Below are 20886 nucleotides of genomic sequence, written 5' to 3'. Positions count from 1 at the left end.
GTTCTGTCATTTATGATCTTAAATGAAGGGGAAGTGTAATTGGGGGAAAAAAAACACAATGCACAGACGAAAGAAAAGAAAAAAATTTTAAATAACTACACAGAGACTGAATGGTAACAGCATGTCTGAAAGGACAGATACGGGTCATTTCCAACTGTACAAAGTTCATCGCTAGCGGCTTCTGGGACACCTTCCACTTCACAGAGTCGAAGGGCACCTTTGTCACCATGCGGGCTCAGACGGCTCCACTTTCCTTAAGGCCTGAGTCAAGTAAGGAAGCAAGTGCAGAGCCGGACAGACGGCTGGGTCAGCTCGGCCCCGGTCCTTACCAGGCTGGCTGGACTAAACCACCCCCGGACACCTCTAGGACAGAGACTTCTGGCAACACATTTCCAAGCAGTTTAGCGATGAAAAGTATCCGATGTAACAGAGAACAAAGCACGGTTTTTAACGAGCATAAACCCGTGTTATTGCTCCATGGCCATGTAGAGCACAAACCCTTCTCCATAGCCTTTGGGGACGTGTGTAGAATCGGAGAGAGCAGCGCCAGAGGTGATGAATAACGGGCACATCACAGGAAACGCCCGAGAACACGTGCGGCGCCGGCATCTGGGATCTCAGCGGAGAGCAAGACGCTGCGTGAGCGAGAACTGAACTCCAACGCCAGTCGCTGCTTCCGAGTCCCGTGACCAGGGGAGAGACTGACCTCCCAGGGCTTACTCCATAGCCCAGGGTAAGGCTATGGGACCGGCCTGGTGCTGACGGGCTTCCATCAGCCTTGCTCTCTGAACTCTTGCAATCAATCAATCATCACCTATTTCAGGGCCAGAGCCTCACGGCTAGGGCGCCTGCCGTCCATGCAGCCCACTGTGGGTCCGATCCGCAGCACCGCACGGGAGATTCCCTGAAAAAACCACCAGGAGTGATCCCTGAGCCCTGAATCAAGAGTAAGCCCTAAGCACATGGTCCCAAAACAAACCAAGCCAGGCATGGTCCAAAAACCAACAAACAACAACAAAAGAACCACATATGTCTGTACCATTACTCTGGCCTAGGATTTCCATCCTATGTTCAGGCCACAATGGCCGTGTGCAGGGCTGGGCCCGGGGTCACTCCTGGTGGTGTCTGGGAGACCCTATGGCACGCCGGGCATGGAACCTGGGTAACCGTGTGCACGACACGTGCCTTCTAGGCTATACTGTCTTCTCAGGCCCCAGGAGTTCCATTTTCAATAACCTGTTTGCCACAGCATTTTAATTCCGAGATTCAAGGGGGTTACTAAAGCTATTTACGAACAAGCATCAAGCCAACGTGTCTAAGTGTCACGCTCTGCATTCTCACTGGGTGCAGGTTCCCGCACACGCTAGCGACCTGAGGCTTGATTCCTGCTGAGCTGAGGCGTGCTCGATAAATTCCCGAAACTCTCCTTCACTTGATGAGAGACATTTGCTCCCTCTCAGCCACAGGGCCATTTTATCTGTGAGTTTCCAAGAGTCACTTGGTTCCCTTTAGCATTCTTTGAAAGCTACACTGTCAGGTATATACACAATCAACACCTGTGCTACTGCCACGCCACTGTGTGAGCGTTTATTATGGAGTCTTACTCCACTCCTTACACCCTGGATTCATATTGCTAACCTTGATAGCTTTTGCTTTGGTTTTGTGTTTTTTGGTTCTTAGGCTACACCCACTGGAGCAAGAGGACAGCGGGCAGGGCATTTGCCTTGAACGCGGCTGACCCAGGTTTGATTTCTCTGTCCCTCTCGGAGAGACCGGCAAGCTACCCAGAGTATCCCAGCCCGCATGGCAGAGCCTGGCAAACTCCCCGTGGCGTATTTGATATGCCAAAAACAGTAACAAGCCTCACAATGGAGACATTACTGGTGCTCGCTTGAGCAAGTCGAAGAACAACGAGATGACAGTGCTACAGGCGAAATCCGGCAACAATCAGGGGTTCCTCCTGTCTCTGAGCTCGGGAATCATTCCTGGCAAGACTTGGGGGACCATAAGGGATGCTGGGGATGGGACCGGGGTTGGCCCCACGCAAGGCAAGCACGCTCCCCACTGTACCAGCTCTCTGGGCTGGCTAACCTCAGTTAATTTTGGTCTGTGCTTTGACAGTTCTCGCCCCAGGTCAATAACACTTTCTAATAATCTGTGGCAAATATCCACGCATGTATTTTACAACACAAATGTCAATTTTCTTCAACCTAAGAAAAGCAGCAAGACGGGCCAGCCGTGTCCACCAGTCACTGCGAGACTCAGACGCTCTGATCTGAGCATGCTGACGCAAAAAGCTTCACACAGAGACCTGGAATGCCAGAAGCTTTTGAAGAGAACATAAATGCCCTTGAAAAGAACAGAGAGAGTGTACAAAGGCTGGAGGGGATGGAGGGCACGCACCACAATGTAGATGGTAAAACACTATTCCCACAAGCTTCAACAGTGAGAAAACGCACTACACAGAATGTCTGGGTACACGTACACATATGTACCACGCGACGGATCCATAAAAACATCACTGCAACGGACCCGCAATTTCCAGGAAATGAAGTCAGGAGGTAGAGCAATAAACCGAGAATTCGAGTGAGCCTTAGAAAAGGGTTTTCACTGTGCACTGAAGGGGGCGCTCCCAGGAGCTCGAGAGCAGCCCTCAAACAAACGTCTGTGCCCAGAGCCCAGCAGAGCTCTGCACAGCAGTGACACCGTGAATACTGTATTTCTGAAGAGTGTTTTTTCAGTACTGCACATCCATGTACATGTATCATCATGTATCGTCATGAATACACACATCCATATCCACTGAATGTCCTCCAAGGTCTGTTTTTACTTTGTCGTTGTCTTCTTTTGTTGAGGGGTCATGGTCAGCCCTCAACATGGTGAGAGGTCGCCCCAGCAGTGCTCAGGGGTTCCTCCTGGCTCTGCACTCAGGACTCACTCCTGGCAGGCTTTAGGGGCCCTATGGGATGCTGGGGATCAAACCCGGGCACATTCACTGGACTATGGCTCTGCTCTGCCCCCACCTCCCGCCCCCACCCCGACCCCCAGTCTGTTTTTAAAGAGGAAGCCCAATGGGCCAGGGATTAGCTTTTCAAAAGCAACTATGAACTTTTTCTTGTTTTGGTAGGGGGGGTGGTCACACCCAGTGATGCTCAGGGGTTACTCCTGGCTCTGTACTCAGGAATTACCCCTGGCAGTGCTTGGGGATCCATATGGGATGCCGGTGATCGAACCCGGGTCAGCGGCATGCAAGGCAAACGCCCTGCCTGCTGTAACACCCTGGCCGCCCAACTATGAACTTAACGGAAACAAAGCCCCCAGCCGGGGGTGCAGAAGCCTGAGGGGTTGGGATCGGCTGCACCGGCAGGCATGAAGCCCAGGTTCCCTGAATGCACTGACGAGACACCCCCAGGAAGCCAAGGCCCACAGGGACTGAACACCTCCGGGTCCGGGTTCTATATTGCGAAGTCAAGACGGGGTCCGCCCGGGGAGGTGTCGGCCCAGTGCTCAGACCATCTGCAGGTTTTCAGTGTCAGGGCCAAAACCATCAGGATGGTGTGGTGGGAGCAGGCCCGAACCCAGCAACTGAGCTGGTGCGCACACTTGCAGCCAGAGGCAGACTGGGTTCCAATGAAATGCAAATAAATCCAAATCAGGGTCTGTGGAGAACTACTCAGTGCTTTGCATGCAGGAAGCCTGGGTTCACCAAGCCAGCTGCTAGGAATGATAAAACTGAGCTGACTGGGTTTTCACTCCTGTGTAGTAACACAGGTTCCTAAGACTACGATGGTCCAGAGGATGACTGCCTTGCTAAATGACGAGGGTGCACCTGGCAAATGCCAGTCAACGCCAAAGCCACTCTCCCCTCCCACCCCCCCTGGCTGAGAAATGCACGCAGCAGTACTCAGCAGAGCAGCTGAGGGAGAGTGTAACAGCTCAGGGAGCACTGTATAATGAGCAACGGGGCGGAGCCAGGACGCGCTCCCGGCTCCCAGCCAGGCTATCTCCTACAGCGGTAATTAGCTACCGTGGGGCCCAGCTGCTGCTTCTTTAAGAATCGTCTCAAGGAAATGAAGGCCCTTCTCGCACACAAAGCTCTACACACATGTCCCGTTGTTTCGGTTTTGTCTGGGGCCACACTCGGCAGTGCCCAGGGGTTACTCCCAACTTGGGTGTTGGGTGGGGGGAGGGTGGACCTGGGGGTGCCAGGACCTGCCCCTGGGCCACCCTCCGTGCACCACACGCACACCCGTCGCTAGTGTTCTCTCCAGTCCCGAGGGCAAACACAAACCAGAAACAAACCGCACGTCCGACTGATGGGGGGGGGGGGAGACACAAACCGTGCCGCTGGACAGGGGCAACGCCTGTGTGTAGTGGGGGGACCACGCAGAAAGGGGCGCAAGCACGAGGAAAACGCCACCATGGAGTGACATCCACCCGTCTACACTGTCAGAGGCGGAGGACACTAGTGGGCGGCCAGAAAGGGCAGGAGCAGTACGGGGACCGGGGGCACAGAGTGACCGGGGATCACAGAGGTTAGTGTGCCTGCTGAAAGTCGATACAAATTCAAGTGACTCTCGAGTATTTTTTGAAGAAACGCCCTCCTAAAGCAGGAATGCCTCCAAGGCTTCAGAGCTAAGTCCTGCGGGGGGTTCAGAGCCACTTCCTAATAACAGAGCACGAGACACGGAACGAGGACGAGCACGGGCTGACAGAGGCAGCCTGGCTCTGCGTCAATGTCCCCGACGCTCGGGGAATACTCGGCACCAAGAACTGTGGCTCCGTTTCTGCTTGTGGCTTCAGGACCATTCCCTCACAGATACGGACACTGATGTCTGTGACCCACCCTGCAGGCTTTCTCGCGTCAGTGAGACCCTGGAAAGAATACAGACCCGTCAAGGGCCACTGTCAGCTTCAGGAAGAAAAGCGCCATTAAATAGTATTACCTTGAATGTTATATTGATAGTAATCAGGATCTTCTGATTCCTCCTTTACTGTCACGGCTGCCATTTCCAGAGAAATCCCTAGGAAGATGAAGAGGGGAAGGGGGGGACATAGATCATATGATTTCATTGTAACTCACAGCGGTCGGTAAAATGATACAGAAAAAAACCTCCCACTTACTAATGAATGTACAGGTTCAAGACTCTGAGGCCCAGAGAGGTGGTTCAAAGGGCTGAGTGTACACTTTGCACATGGAAGTTGGGGCTCAATCCCTGGCACCCCAAGAAACACCAGATGTGGCACAAACAACTCCCCAACCCCTCCACTCAAAAAAAAAGGTTTTTTAAAAAGTATAAGCGTTTGCCAAGAGGAAAAGGGCAAAAAGTCACATATAACCCAGCCTACTGAAGTTTCCGCCACTATTAATACTGTTTCAGGGCCAGAGCAATAGCACAGGGGAGAGGGTGTTTGCTGCGACACGGCCAACCCGTATTTGATCCCCAGCATCCCATGTGGTCCCCCAAGCCCCACCACAAGTAACTCCTGAGAGCAGAATCAGGAGTACACCCTGAGCATCGCCAGGTATGATACAAACCAATCCCCACCACAAAAGCCCCCAAAATTCTGGTTTTCTTTCATTTTCAGGTTTTCTAAAAAACCTTTTACTGAATCTTTGAGATAGACCATTACAACGCTGTTCATGATTGGGTTTCAGTCACACCATGACCCAACACCCATCCCTCCATCCGTGGACATTTCCCACCACCACCAATGTTCCCCACTTTCCTCCCACCACCCCCTACTCCCAGCCTCTACTTTTGCGCGTTATAGTTTGCAATACAGGTACTAAGAGCTCATTGTGTTTGTTTAGGGCATTCACGTTTGTTTAGGGCATTCATGTTTGTTTAGGGCATTTTTATTGGGACAGTAAGGCTGAAGTAACTTTCTAATTGGGTGTGGAGGCTTTGGGGTGTGGCTATGACTGCCAAAGCTTCCAGATGTACAGGGAGGTGGGGGGGAGGTAGCCCATCCTGACCCCGAGAAAGCCCAGAGATTCCAGTCACAAAACCCACATACCAGAATTTTCAGCAGATTATATCTTGGTGAGGCATCCTGAAATGGTGGAATCAGGCAAGGGGCATGGTGGCAATTTCGGACTGTGGAAGCAAACGGCTGCCAGGGCTTCTGCTTGGGCGGGCCCCAGGCTGACCCACCCCCCTCCGATTTATCCTGGTCTATACAGCCTTGTGCGAGTCCAAGATTAACTGTGGCTTTTCATCTCTTCTGAGATTTATTTATGGGTCTCTGAAACAAGGCCGAAAAATGAGCTTTATAGCTGAGCTGGAGGCGGTTTGTGGGCATGGCTCCTACATACCTAACTTTTGGTTTAATTTCTCATGAAATTTGGTCCCAAATTGTTGGGGTCTAGCCAGAGGCACAGGTATGAGAAAGCCTGATGGCAACCATCAGGCCACTGATGTATCTTCCTGTAGGTACAGGCTGACCTGCTGGGTAGTACCGTACCCCCTTTTCATGTCCTTATCCTGAAACTGAAAACCTGAATCATAGCTATTATTAAAAATACTTTTATAAACCACTGACCATCACTTGAAAATCATGGGACGGGGGTCAGGAGGAGTTATACACAGTGGTGCTAGGGATTGAACCAGAGTGGTCCACATGTGGACTATCTCTCCAGCCCCCAAATATTAGCACTTTTTTTTGTTTTTTGGGTCACACCTAGCAATACACAGGGGTTACTCCTGGCTCTGCACTCAGGAACTACCCCTGGCGGTGCTCAGAGGACCATATGGGATGCTGGGAACCGAACGAACCCATGTTGCCGGCGTGCAAGGCAAACACCCTATCCACTGCGCTATCGCTCCAGCCCCAAATATTAGCACTCTTGACACTGAAGTTCCTAGGAGCAATGCACACAGCACAGGGGGACCGTGCCCTACCTGCCCCGTCACAACAGCATGTGTAAAGCGGATCTTTACTTGATCGTGTGCCATAAAACAAGAAAGCGAAAGATAATTACTGATAACTGTGTGGCATACAAGTCAATCAAACTGGCGAGAGATAAAACTCCTTGAGGTTGGAGCGATAGTGCAGTGGGCAGGGCACTTGCCTGGCATGTGGCCAACTGGGGTTCACTCCCCAGTACTACACAGGGCCCCCCTGAGCCCCACCGAGAGTTAGTCCTGAGCACCACCAGGTAGGTGTGGCAGAGCATTCTTCCCCTAGAGCCCCGTCTGCCAAGGTGCGAGGGTGCTCCCTGCGGGGAAGGGCACAAATGCAGGGGGAAAATCGAGCCGTGAGGACTCAATGCACCACGCAGCTCAATTAGGGAAGAGAAATAGTTTCACTGGACTAACCCGGGTCAGCAGAACCCTGGACTGTCGGCCATGCCTCCAGAAAGCAAAGGGGGGCCGGAGCGACAGTCCACCAGGCAGGGCACCGGCTTGCACGCAGACTACCCAGATTCGACCCCAGAGGGTCCTTCCATTCCCACCAGATGTGATTCCTGAGCACAGATTCAGGAGTTGGCCTGAGTACCACCAGGTGTGGCCCAAAACACATGCCCCTCCCCCCCAAAAAAAAATAAGTAAAATAAAACAAAAGCAAGCAAGCAGGGAGGTGCCACTGGAGAACTGCAACAGAGACGGGTGTGGCTCGGTGGCCCGCACATGTGAGCTGGGTTCAACCCCAGCACTGCCGAGAAGCACAGCCTGGACGCATCGTGTTCTGTATCTCGCCGGGTCTCGGCAGGGCAGACTAGCAGCACCAGCGCGGGACGGACTCCGCCGAGGAGACAAGCCCGCAGGGTCCCAGGACGCCACCACAGCAACCCTGGACTGTTCCCTCCATTCCAGGAGCCGACAGGCAGTCCAGACAAGCACAGGGCCGTGACAGGGCTGGGGACAGTGAACGGGCACCCAAAGGGCGGGACCCCCAGGGTCCAGGCCCAGCATGGCGTGGGTCTCCAAGCACTGGCTGGGAGCAGCCCCCAAGCACCACCAGGTACTGCCCCAAAAAAACAATAACAAAGAGCAGATCATGGAAGGTCTGTGGTCCTCGGAGATGCCCAAGCAAGCACCATCGCACCGGGGCGGGGGACGCGCAAACTTTCTCGGTTACGCTTTCTCTTCAGTCTGTCCCGGCTGGCTGGGGAACGCCAACAGAACAGGCTCATTTACGGACGCCTGGGACCCTTCCAGACCGAAATGGAGAATCCAGTCACCTCCCAGCCAGGGCCAGAGCTGCAAGGGTACAGGGTCCTGAGCTGAGGCAGCAAGTCACGTCGTGTGTCAGCCGACGCTGCGTCTTTCCCTCCTTGTGCGCCACTCAGGACGGCGTCGTCTGGAACTGCTCCTTCTGCATGCTAGCACTGTCCCAGCAGCCCTGCGGGGAGCGCCGAGAGGCCTTCCCACGGCAGGACAGCCAGAGGATGTGCACTCGAGCCAGAAGTGGGCGTGAGGGGCGATCGGTCTGAGCCCCGCCCTGGCCCTGCCCATCACGCCTGTCTGGAGCCCGGGAGAGTCTCGCGTGGGAGGAGGCATGGCCGACTCTCCCGGAGGAAGGCGGCAGCCCCGTCTGCGGAACAGCGCTTTCCTTGTGCGCTACAGGGTGCCAGGCACGGGGCTGTGCCCCTGGAGCTGGGCCGGCCCATCAGCTGGCACCTGCTGGGAGTTTCAGCCGTGCGTGTCAAAGGCTCACGGGCCAATAGGGCAGAACCTTCCCGCAGCAACGGCTGCACAGCGCACCACCCAGCGCCTTGTCACGTGCCCCCGCTACCCCACCCATCCAAACAGCGACTCACTTGGGTTATTATTCTTTTTTTTTTTTTTGGGGGGGGTTCCAATTTTGTTTTGCTTCTCAGGTCATACCTGGGAAGACCACTGAGGATGCCAGAGGCACAACCCACTGTACTAAAGCTCCGGCCCGTCCCCTTGCAATTGAGATCAGAAGGAAAACTGCAACAGGAGACCCAGAGGAACAGTGGCTCTGGGTCCCTAACCGCGTGTGCTATCACGAGCTCAAGCTTGACAGTCCCACACGCAACCAATCCCTAGCACAGCAGCCAACTTCCGGCCGCGTCACACCCACCGAGTCTAAGCACCACAAAAGGAGCTGACTCAGGAGTTCAGCACAGGGTCAGCGGGGCAGCACAGCAGGCGGGGCGCCTGCCATGCACATGGCTGACCTAGGTTCGATCCCCTGAGAGCAGAGCCAGGAGTCAGAGCCGAGCACTGTCAGGCAGGTATGGCCCCAAACCACCTCCCACCCCCAAAAGGGATAGACCTTCACCACCGACAGAGGTGCAAGAGCCAGCACCAGCATGCACGGTGTGAGCCCCACCCGCCCACCCTGGGTTCTGCATGCACCATAGCCATAACTCATCAAATCGACTGAAACTGCGACCACCCCAGGTGAGCACCTAAATGTCAAAACAACAAGGGGAAGGAAGAGGACAACTGAAACCAAAGCCTTCAGGGGCTGGAGTCACACCAGAGCGGGGAGGGCAGGGCCTTGCACAGGGCCAAGCTGGGTTTGACCCCCGGCATCCCATATAGTCTCCTGAGCACCACCAGAAGTGATCCCGGAACAAAGAGCCAGGAGAAGGGCCTGAGCACTGCCTGGTATGGCCCCGAAACCAAAATAGTAATTCGGCAAAGTTAAAAAAAAAAAAAAAGATTTTGACAACATTACTAGCTCAGTTGACATTCACTTTAGAGTATAAACAACTCACAAATAAAGGTAGAAAAAATAATCTGCAGAATGATTATTATCATCGTCAATTACAAACTAAGTCAAAACTCTCAATTTAAAAAGAACATCTTGGAGCTGGAGCGATAGCACAGCGGGTAGGTTGTCTGCCTTGCATGCGGCAGACCCGGGTTGATTCCCAGTATCCCATAGGATCCCCTGAACACCACCAGGAGTAACTCCTGAGTGTAAAGCCAGGAGGAACCCCTGTGCATCGCCAGGTGTGACCCAAAAAGCCAAAATAAATAAATAAATAAAATAAAAAGAACATCTTTTGTGGAACTACGCTGAAATTACTTTTATCACAAAAGGCCAATTCAGGGACTGGTGCAACAGTCCAGCCCTCTCCCAGGCACCAAATCCGGATTTGCTTCCCCTGAATCTCACAGGGTCCCCCAAGCACCGCCAGAGTGATTCCTGAGCAGAACCAGCAGGAAGTCCTGAGAAGTGCCAGGTGTGGCAAAAAAACAAAAAAGGAGAATTCAACACAACCGTTCCTCCAGTATGAAACACACACACACACACACACACACACACACACACACAGCAGAATCTATAAATGTCTCCAACAAATAAATATCTCTCTCTCTCTCTCTCTCTCACACACACACACACACACACACACACACACACACACACACACACACACACACACACACACACACACACACACAGAGATATGCACATCCAGTTGAAGTTTCTGCCCACTGAGACTGTGCTAGAACTCTGGGCCCCGAGCATGCGCCAGCCAGGCGGCTCTCCGCTGAGCCGCGCCCTCCGTGTCCCGTGTTAGAAGCAGCAACGTCCCAGCTGCAACAGGCTCAAAGGTTCTGCTCACTCTGATACCTTTGCTGGGAACCAACGGTCTCAGTTCCTTTGCTCTCTCTTTTTGTTTGTTTAGGTTTGGGGGCCACACCCAGAGATGCGCAGGGGTTACCCCTGGCTCTGAGCTTAGGAATCACTTCTGGCGATGCTTGGGGGACCATATGGGATGCCGGGAATTGAACCCAGGTCAGCCGCGGGCAAGGCCAGCACCCTCCCCGCTGCCCTATCACTCCAGTCCCATATTCTGCACTTTCAACACAGGCCAAGGAAAATAAAAACTTGCCATAGAAATTGTAAAAATTACAAGTATAGCTTATTATAATAAAATAAAGTACCGGTTGTCCACGATACAGAAGTCCCGAGACCCAGATCCACTGACTCTGAAAACGCGGAAGGCCATGTGGCAGGTACTTGGCAACCGTTTATGAACACAGTGCCCACTGGTGAGGTGTCCACCAAGGAGAGAGACCGCTTCCACACAGGGACACACGGGGTGCTCGCAGCCCCACTCCTTAGAGTGCCCGAGGATGGCAGCGGCCCGGTGCCCGCAGAGTGCAGCCGGCAGGTCAATGACCGATGGGTGGCTCACCCACATCAAGTGTGACGGTCTGGGACAACGCCGGCACTCGCGTGAGCACAATGTAGATCCCTCGTGGGGACAGGCCAAGTGCACATGTGTGCAAGACCCCCAGGGCTACGGAAATGCCCTAAAACCAGGGGCTGGAGCCATGAGCAGTGGGGAGGGCGCTTACTGTGCACATGGCAGACCCGGGTTCAACCCCCAGATCCCATAGGGTCCCTCGAGCACCACCAGCAGTAACTACTGAGTGCAGACTCCGGAGTAAGCCCTAAACACAGCAGCTGTGACCCAAACTCCACCCTCCCCCCAGAAAAAGTAAAATTCTAAAAGCAGACTAGGGTGCTCGTGTAGAACTGTATTCTTACTGTCATGTCACCATCTTACACTTAAGAAAGGTGACTTCAGTGGAAAAGTATCTCAGTTAGCTACTCCCAAAACGGTAGGGGGCCAGAGATAGAATATAGCGTTAAGGAGTTTACCTTACCTTTGGCTGACCCCGGCATCACACAGGGTCCCTGAGCACCACCAGACAGAGCTCAAAACCCAAACCCGAACCCCCACCACAAAGGAAAAAGAGTCCACACACTCAAAAAAAAAAAATAAAATTAAGGATGACATTAAAAAATAAATTAAGGGGCTGGAGCAATAGCACAGTGGGTAGGGTGTTTGCCTTGCATGCGGCTGACCCAGGTTCAATTCCCAGCATACCATATGGTCCCCCGAGCACCGCCAGGAGTAATTCTGAGTGCAGAGCCAAGATTAACCCCTGTGCATCGCCAGGTGTGACCCAAAAAGCGGAAAAAAAGAAAAGAGCTTAAGAGTAAAAAATGGTTTCTGTAGACATCATGAATCAGTACAACAGGGGCGTAGAGGGCACCCCATGTTAATGGTGGCAGAACTCAAGGAACTTCTGACACTGGCGGGGGCAGGAGGTGGGCACGCCTCACCCTGGCATGCTGAGGGGCTGCTCTTGGCCCTGTGCTCAGGGGTCATCCCACAGGTGCACAGTGCCCCAAGTGTGGTGCTGGGGAACAAACCGAGATCAGCTGCATGCAAGGCCAGTGCCTCACCCCGTGTTGTATGTTCCTACTGCACGCACCACATGCTCAAACCTAAGAGAGCGAAACCCCACCCCACCCCACCCCTGCTCCTCAGGGCCCCCAGAGCACTAGAGCAGGAGTGTCCAGCCCTCTCCAGCCAGGCTGGGTGTGGCCTCAAGCACAGACCACGCAGGTCAGAGAGAGAATACAGGGACACGTGTCAGCCCTGTCTCATACCGTGTTTATCACCCCCAAGAGCGACCCTGAGCACAGGCGGGGAGCAACCTCCGGCTCTTCCTTACGGGTCCGACAGCCCGCCCTGTGCGCGCGCACACACACACACACACTCTCTCTCTCTCTCTCTCTCTCTCTCTCTCTCTTCCCAAAACCAACTGGAAACTTAAGCGACCTCTACTTAGAAACCAGCAGTTGGGGGGGCTAGGGGTGTGTGGGGACGGGGTGGAGCTATACTGTGATTCTTGGTGGTGGAATATGTGCACTGGTGAACGAATGGGTGTTCGAGCATTGTATAACTGAGACTTAAACCTGAAAACTTTGTAACTTTCCACATGGTGACTCAATAAAAAAATTAAAAAAAAAAAAAAGAAACCAGCAGTAAGTTCGCAACCATTTAGTAAATAAAACATCTTTTAGAGTCTTCGTATTAATATGGAACACTAAAATATTATATTTATTTTGTCTGCTTCTCCATGGAACAAGCCAAAAACATTACCTTCTAAATTGAAAAAACAATCCGCGCTCTATAAATGTCACCAAGGAAGGGCCGGAGCAATAGCACAATGGGGGCAGACACCTGCCGTGCAAGCAGCCCACCTGGGTCCGATCCCCTGAATCCTGCCCAGAGTGATTCCTGAGCGCAGAGCCAGGAGTAAGCCCTGAACACGGCTGCATGTGGCCAGAAAACAGGAGCTGGGGGGGATTTTTTTTTTAATGCCATCAAGGAATGAGTCTAAATGCATTTGGTACATACCAGAATCTTCTGTGGGCTCAGTTTTCACTTTGATGGGGCCACAGCTGAAAGGCAAAGAAGGTGCCTTGGTGAACACCCCAACCCGTCCACACAGGCGCGCACAGACGCCGAGCACTCCCCGTGCAGGCCTGCCCACCCACCACACTGCACGGCAACGCACAGAGCCCTCGACTTTCCCACCCCGTCTACTACTCACTGCCCATCCACCTCACATGGAGAGGAGACAAGCAACTCTCAGACCCACGTGGGCTGAGGGCTCTTCTAGTCACACCTTGGGCCGCTCACGTCAGCTGCACGGACCCAAAAAACAGGTTTCATTCGGGAGTCGAGATCCAAACGGCACCCTCACTGGGCCTCCGTATCCATGGACGGCTCGGTTAATGCTAACCCCCGTGCCCTGCATCTAACCGCTCGATACCCGAGGCACAGCTGCGGGCACGAAGCGAACACTTTACCTTCCGCCTGCAGACAGCATGGACCTCTCGGCATCCGGCACCATCACACGACCACCTGAAGAAAATAGATAAACAGGAAATCAGACGTAGGTCTGTGAACACATCAGGGACGCTCACTGCCACTCCTGGGGCAGGACGGAGACGCCGGCGGCAGAGCACACGCTTTGCACATGGCAGGGCCAGGGATGGACCCCCAGGCCCATAGGCTCCCCATACCCACAGCACGGCCTGCTAGGAGCCCTCGAGTCATGTTAAAAGGGTCCAATAGATTCCCATGTCCCTCACTCCGCAGTCACTGGGAAGGGTGACCGCCCAGAGAGGGTCACACTAGACTGGGCGGTGAGGAGGCAAGGGGTGGGGGGGGTGTCTCAGCTCTTTCTCCCAGCGGCATCAAGGATGATGACCACCAGCCTCCCGGCCTCCCATCCAGCGGACCCGGCTGTCCAGCAAGGCCACTGGCCCATCTCTCTTCTAATCCCCTGGGCTGGGGCTGGGGGCAAGGCTGCACTGACGGTGGGCATGCGTGGTGGGCTAGGGGCCCAGGCTCAGGCCCCGCACAACATGGTCTCTGGAGAATCGAGTCCAGAGGAGTCCCCAGGCCCCTCTGGGTAAGGCCCTGGTCAGCATCCCCAAAGAGATGCTACTAAAGAGTGCTTAGGAAGTTCTGAAAATCACAGTGGCAAAATAAAGCCTCCAAGTCTTTTTCAAAGACTAGACACAGCACCGGCAACCAGTGAGTGCGACCAGCAGGGCCTGGACCTGGCAGACGCTGCCCCTGTTCTGAAGCAGATGGGCGCGGCAGCTGACCCAGTGAAGACGGTGATGGCGCGCCTCGCGCTTCCGGGGACACTGTGAAAGTGGAGACACACGCCACAGACAGCTGGGGCTGTCACTCGAAAGGAGGGCACCCGTGGCCTCACATGTGCTGGATCCTAGCACCCCACAGAGCCCCCCAAGCCCTGCAGGAGCCGTCACCGAGCTCAGAGCCAGGAGGAAGTTACCCCTGAGCACTCCCAGGTGTGGCTCAAAAATCCAAGTAGGTCACTCTCTCGGGGCCAAAGGGAGCGGCAACAAATAAAACTGGTCAGGAGCGGGGTGGCAGTACGGTGTGCATGGTCCCCTGGACAGCATGGGGTGGTCTCCAGCACCCCCAGGTCCCAGCTCCACGGAGCCCAAGAAGCACTTAACTGCCGGACCCAGAGAGCCGGGTCATGTCACTCACGGCAGGGGAGACCCAGAACCCAGCAACTAACAGGACAGCTGGGCCTGGGCACTAGACGTCATCCACGTAATATCAACAATTGGGTCTCTGCGGCCGCAACGCCCATCAAACTGCGCTGGGTGGCCGACGGGGCCCTCAGAGTGAAGACGACAAGGGCCCACGAGAGGCCAGGCATCCACGAGGGCGGGGGGCGGGACCCGCAGCCCGTCTGACCAGCGACGCAGAAAGCCCAGGAGTCCCGTCAAGGCCGATGGCCTGGCAACACAGGTGCCAGAGCGACTGGCAGAGAACGGAGAGTCTCGCCAACCCCAGGCAGAGGCAGCAATTCCACACTTACCATGAGCACCCGTGGGACTGGGTTCTGGGACGCGGCCCCGAGTCTGAGCCCCCACACCGCATGCAGAACACCGCGCGCCAAGCCAGGCGGCCAGTGCAAAGCAGGGGAGAGAGCGCCAGGCAAGCTGGAGGGCGTCCTTCCGTCCCACTCCCCGGAGACCCCGCGCCCACCCCGTGCCCAGCCCCAGCCTACTGGGGGAGTCTCCCTTCAAAAACTGCAGAACACAGGGGCTGGGGCAGGGCGGCCGCCTGCCTTCCACGCGGTCGGCCCGGGTTCCATCTCTGGCATCCCATCTGGTTCCCTGAGCCCACCAGGGTTAACTCCTGAGCACAGAGCCAGGAATAAGCACGAGCATCACGAGGCGTGGCCCAAGAGACAAACCAAACACAGACTTGAGAGCTGGAGAGAGACAGTACAGCGTGCTTTGCGTGCGGCCAACCCAGGTTCGGTTCATGGCATGACATCGGGTCCCCTGAGGCCCACCAGGATATAAGCCCAGAGCACAGAGCCAGGAGTAAGCCCTGAGCACCAACAGGCGTGGCCTCCCAAAAACACAAAACTAAATAAAAGTTAAAAAAAAACAGAACACATCATAAAGCAAGTAGGAGTGTCAAGAAAAAAAAAAAAAACAGCCCAGTCTCTTTCTGGGCTCCATGAGACCTTCCCTTGCCTTTGAAAACTACCCCAACACTCGCTCCAAGCTTTCTCCCATCATGCCACCAGGGAAAACAAACGGGATCGTGCTTAGTTTAGTCGCTGAGAGACCCCACCCAGCCATCCCGACAGTGAGAGGGAACACATACCTAGGTGCTTCTTGGGCTCCAGGAAAGGTCTGCAATAAAACAGAGAGCTGCCGTGAATACGTCGAACCCGACCGCGGCCAAGCGTAAGGACCTGCCGCAGGAAATGCGTCTGCAGACACTTCAAGGGAGCATCCGCCTTCATACGAACAGACTTTGAGAGGCCAGGGGGAAAGTACTTCACCTCTTAATGATAAAAGAAATCCCCGTTTTATTCTCCAAAATCCATTTCAGGGTGGCGAGATCGTAGTTCTCGGGGTGCTTGAAGGTGACTCCTTCGGGGAGCCCCTGGACGACCACGGCCGACTGGTCCCGGAGCATCTTTTCATAGGGGACAGGCACCACGGTAGACTTGCCTAAAGCTTTCCCTAAGGGGGAGGGGAGGGCCAGGGCAAAGAGGGGACGTCAAAACACGCCATCACCAGACGCAGGACTCACAGCGCGAACCACGGTCAGTGGTTCCTTCGCTCCACACTTGCTATTTGTGCCTTTCCCACACCTGACCGCAAGACCATGGACGTACTGCAGGGCCCGTGACCCCCCTGTGGGCAGATGTTCTGACCAGAAACATATCCCAGGGCCCCTGTGAAAGTACGTAAGAATGACAGAAAGGAGAGAGGCAGTGGCTAACGCCATACACTAGCTGCTGCTCTGTAACGGCCCCTCCTGGCAGAACACAGTATGTCCACATACAATTAGGCCACAAACAGGGGCTGGAGCGAGAGCACAGCAAGGAGGGCGCTGGCCTTGCCTGCCGTCCAGCTGTGTTCGATCTCCGGCATCCCATACGGTCCCCTGAACACCGCCAGGAGTAACCGCTGAACATCGCTGGGTGTGACCCAAACAAAAGTAGAAAGAATTTTTTTCCTTTTAGGTCACACCCGGTGATGCAAAGGGGTCATTCCTGGCTCTCACTCAGGAGTTACTCCTGGTAGTGCTCGGGGGACCACAGGGGATGCTGGGAAAAGAAATGCATAAAGAAATAATCGGGGGGAAAAATCCAAACAGCTGCCGTAGGGGGCTGTAGTATGTGGATGCAGATTCCTCGGGAGGCTGAGCGCGGCGGGGAGAGGGGCGTGCAGGGGCCGGGCTGCCCGCCAGCTTCGCCCTCCCTAGTTCACTTCGCTGGGAATCCAAGACTGCTCTGAGAGGGGAGCAGACTCCCCGCACGCGGCTTCCCAGCCCCTCTCACTGCCGCTACTCGCTCATTCCTGATGCACCTGAGGGTCAGGTCAGTCCGTGGACCTTTCTGCACGGCTGGCCCGTGCCCTGGGCCCTGAGCCACACGTGGCAGCCACGCGTGGTGCGCGAGCCTCACCGTAGCAGAAGCAGAAGTAGTCCTCCACTGTCTTCCTGAGCGTCTCGATCTCCACAGTGTCCACGCTCATCCGGTTGGCCTGCGGCATGGACTTCATTTTGTGCATCTCTGCGGCTTTCTCCTCTTCTTCGACACCTGGGAATTATCGAATGATTTAGAGGGCCCAGGGCACCACCGCATCATGTCATGTCTACGAAGAGTACTTTTCCTAGTCTCCAACATTTACGACTCGCTCTCAAGACAGAAAAGAAAAAGAGGGGAAACTTTTGAAAATAAAAACCGTAACCTTGGGGCTGGAGTGATAGCACAGCGGGTAGGGCATTTGCCTTGCACGCAGCTAACCCAGGTTCAATTCACTGAATCCCGTATGGTCCCCCGAGCACCGCCAGAGGTAATTCCTGAGTGCAGAGCCAGGAGAAACCCTTGAGCATCGCCGGGTGTAACCCAAAAAGAAAAATAAATAAATAAATAATTCTGCAGTGGTGAAGGTACTGGTCTTGCATGTGGCTGACGCTGGTTCAATCCCCAGCACCCCTCACCCCGCACTGAGCAATGGTGAGCATGGCCCCCAAACATGAACAAACCACAAATAAAGAAAAACTGGTACCAAGAGTCAGTAACGGCCATCTATCAACTATAAACCAGAATATGAAAAAGAGCCACAAAAAGTCTCGTTTTGCTGACACAGTGGCTACTAGACACTAGTGCTGGGAATACATTCAAGTGCCAGGTACACTCCCTGGCATCCTAAGTGCAAGAGGAACACCAGGAGGCAGGAACTTCGATTAGCAGCAGAGGGCAATCCTCTGAGTGCCGGGTTTCAGGTGCGAGAAGGAGCACTTCAGCCCAGCGAGGCAGAGAGCGGGGACAGACTCACTGCGAGAGGGGCAGTGCTTACAGGGCAAGCGCGCAATCCAATCACTAGCTGAATGGAAACCCGGACAGAGGGGTTGGAGAGAACAGCCGCAGGATCTCGCGGGCAGCTGACCCGGGGCTGGAGCCCCAGCATCCCACAAGATCCTCCAAGACAGTCAGAAATAAGCTCTGAGCACTGCTGGTGTGAATCCAAAACAAAAACAAAAAGCTCTAAGCAGGACCTTTAAGTATCTCAAAATCATGACCCCCAGCACTGGAAAAAAAAAAAAACACTCAAATCGATAATTAAAAATGATAAAAGATGTCAAAGATTTGTTTTTCATGCTTAACTGAAAAGAAGGGCTGCTACCTCTGTTCAGTATGGTCACCCCTGGGCACCTTACCTGCCTATCAGCCCTTCTCTCAGGAAAACAAACAATCACTTTGTTGTCTCCCACAGGGATCTACCTTCTTTAAAACAAAAAAAGAAAAAGGGGGGGCTGGAGTGATAGCACAGCGGGTAAGGCGTTTGCCTTGCCTTGCACACGGCCGACCCGGGTTCGATTCCCAGCATCCCATATGGTCCCCTGAGCACCGCCAGGGGTGATTCCTGAATGCAGAGCCAGAAGTGACCCCTGAGCATGCTGGGTGTAACCCCTCAAAAAAAAAATGTAGCAGTACTGCTATTTGCGGGCTGGAGAGACAGCACAGCAGGCAGGGCCTTTGCCTTGCTCTCATCCGACCTGGGTTGATTCCCAGCATCCCATACGGTCCCCCGAGCACCTCCAGGAGTAATTCCTGAGTGCATGAGCCAGGAGTAACCCCGGTGCATTGCCGGGTGTGACCCAAAAGACAAATAAATAAATAAAGTACCGCTATTTGTTCAGCCATTGATTAAGCTGACTGAATTTGGCATGAACTCCACATCACTTTTACTTTTTTTTTTTTAATTGTATCACCGTGAGAGAGAGGTACAAAGCTTTCATGTTTGAGATTCAGCCTTACGGTGATGGAACACCCATCCCTCCACCAGTGCACATTTTCCACCCACCCACATCCCAGTCCTCACCTTGCCTCTATGGCAGACAATTTCCCCAGTACTCTCTAATTTTGGGCATTATGTTTTGCTCGAAATTTCCCACCACCGTTCAAGCCTAACTGCCTGCCGTGGGCAGATGCTAATTTTTTTCCATTGCTCATTTTGAGTATCATGAGACCTGGTGAGGCCCGAACTGTGTATGTAAATTTCTAGATTGTAAATAGATACCTGCCTTCTTCAGGCAAACAATAAGCACCTCAACTGCACTGAGGCTGCTAATGGCCCCCATCATCCTCCCACACCCCCCGGCGGGGAGGGACAGACAGACCCACTCTGGGAAAGACTGGCAGGCAGGATGGCCAGGTACCTAAAGCAAGTAACATGTATGGTGCTTCTGGAACTTTCCAGGGCTTACCCTTTCCTTTGTGCAGTGCTGGGCCTCCCAGAATAGCACAGCAGGGAGGGCGTTTCCCTTATATGGAAAATGACCCGATTCAATCCCCAGCATGCCACGCGGCCCCCCAAGCACCACCTGGAGTGATTCCTGAGTGCAGAGCCAGGAGTAACCTCTGAGCATCACCAGGTGTGGCCGCAAAACAAAAAAATATAAATAAGCCCAGGGCCTCACACACGGAAGGAAAATGCTCTACCTCTATACCCCCAACCATGCATTATCATTTCAGTGATTCATTCTGAGCATTTCTGAAATGACAGGATGGATTTTTGTGGAGACACAGAAACATCCCCTTTAGACGTGAGATATGACTACTTATGTATGATGTACACCATAAATGTTCCGGTTGGCTATGTATAAAACACAAAAGATGAAAATGTTGAAAAGGGGCCAGAATGAGAGTACAGTGGGGTCTGCCTTGCAAATGGCAGACCCAGGTTCCATCCCTGGCACCCCGATACGGTCCCCAGGGCCTGCCAGGAGTGATCCCTGAGTGCAGAGCCAGGAGTCAGCCCTGAGCACCACTGGGTGTGATCCCCAAACCAAAACAAACAAAAAGATGTCCACAAACGTACAGTATTTTACAAAATCTTTCTGGAAATCTTTCCGGGTGTTGACGAAGGCGCGTCCCCGCTCGGTACCCACGACGAACACGTCCGTCTCGTACACGGCGATGCAGGCCACCTCCGCCTTGGACTTGGCCAGCTCTTTGCACTGAAACACACACGGCAGAACCAGTTACAGGCGGAAGCCTGACATTTCAAGGCGGGTGTTATCTTGGATGTTTGAAAAATTCCCTTCTGCTGGGCTGGAGCGATAACACAGCGGGTAGGGCGAGCAGGTAGGGCGTTTGCCTTGCACGTGGCCGACCCGGATTCGATTCCCAGCATCCCATATGGTACCCTGAACACCGCCAGGAGTGATTCCTGAGTGCAGAGTCAGGAGTAACCCCTGTGCATCACCAGGTGTGACCCAAAAAGGAAAAAAAAAAAAATTCCCTTCTGGGGCCACAGAGATGGCTCAAGGGCCTGCGGGCAGTGGGCTGAGATGCAGGTTCAGTCCTTGCCCTTGCACAGACCTAAACCCCGAACCAAACATGAAACTAGGCCGCTTTCCTGCTGGGCGGAAAAAAAAGTCTCAACAAATTGGAAATTCAGACACAACAGGAAAGCAAGTCCGAGCCCCTTGACTTAAGTTACACGGAGTGACCCCAGAGTCCGCTGCTTCCAGGTGCCTGTCTGTCCCGATGGGCCTGA

The 20886-nt window shown here is 53.9% G+C and overlaps 1 protein-coding gene across 9 annotated transcripts in view; it reads right to left on the bottom strand.

Annotated features, from left to right (window-relative positions):
• GTF2I (general transcription factor IIi) overlaps positions 1 to 20886 on the bottom strand; it is a 71315-nt gene that overhangs the window by 31964 nt on the left and 18465 nt on the right. For all 9 annotated transcript variants that reach the window (XM_055134391.1, XM_055134382.1, XM_055134384.1 and 6 more), the window contains exons 3-9: positions 20206 to 20344; positions 17283 to 17417; positions 16149 to 16332; positions 15968 to 15996; positions 13606 to 13660; positions 13151 to 13194; positions 4947 to 5024 (exon numbers count right to left, since the gene is read on the bottom strand). In XM_055134391.1, the coding sequence (XP_054990366.1) occupies positions 4947 to 5024; positions 13151 to 13194; positions 13606 to 13660; positions 15968 to 15996; positions 16149 to 16332; positions 17283 to 17417; positions 20206 to 20344 (664 nt within the window). The remainder of the gene's footprint in view (positions 1 to 4946; positions 5025 to 13150; positions 13195 to 13605; positions 13661 to 15967; positions 15997 to 16148; positions 16333 to 17282; positions 17418 to 20205; positions 20345 to 20886) is intronic.

Source organism: Sorex araneus, chromosome 4 (genome assembly GCF_027595985.1).
Source record: "Sorex araneus isolate mSorAra2 chromosome 4, mSorAra2.pri, whole genome shotgun sequence".
Classification (NCBI taxonomy): Eukaryota; Metazoa; Chordata; class Mammalia; order Eulipotyphla; family Soricidae; genus Sorex; species Sorex araneus.
This window is presented reverse-complemented; position numbering and strand designations above follow the sequence as displayed.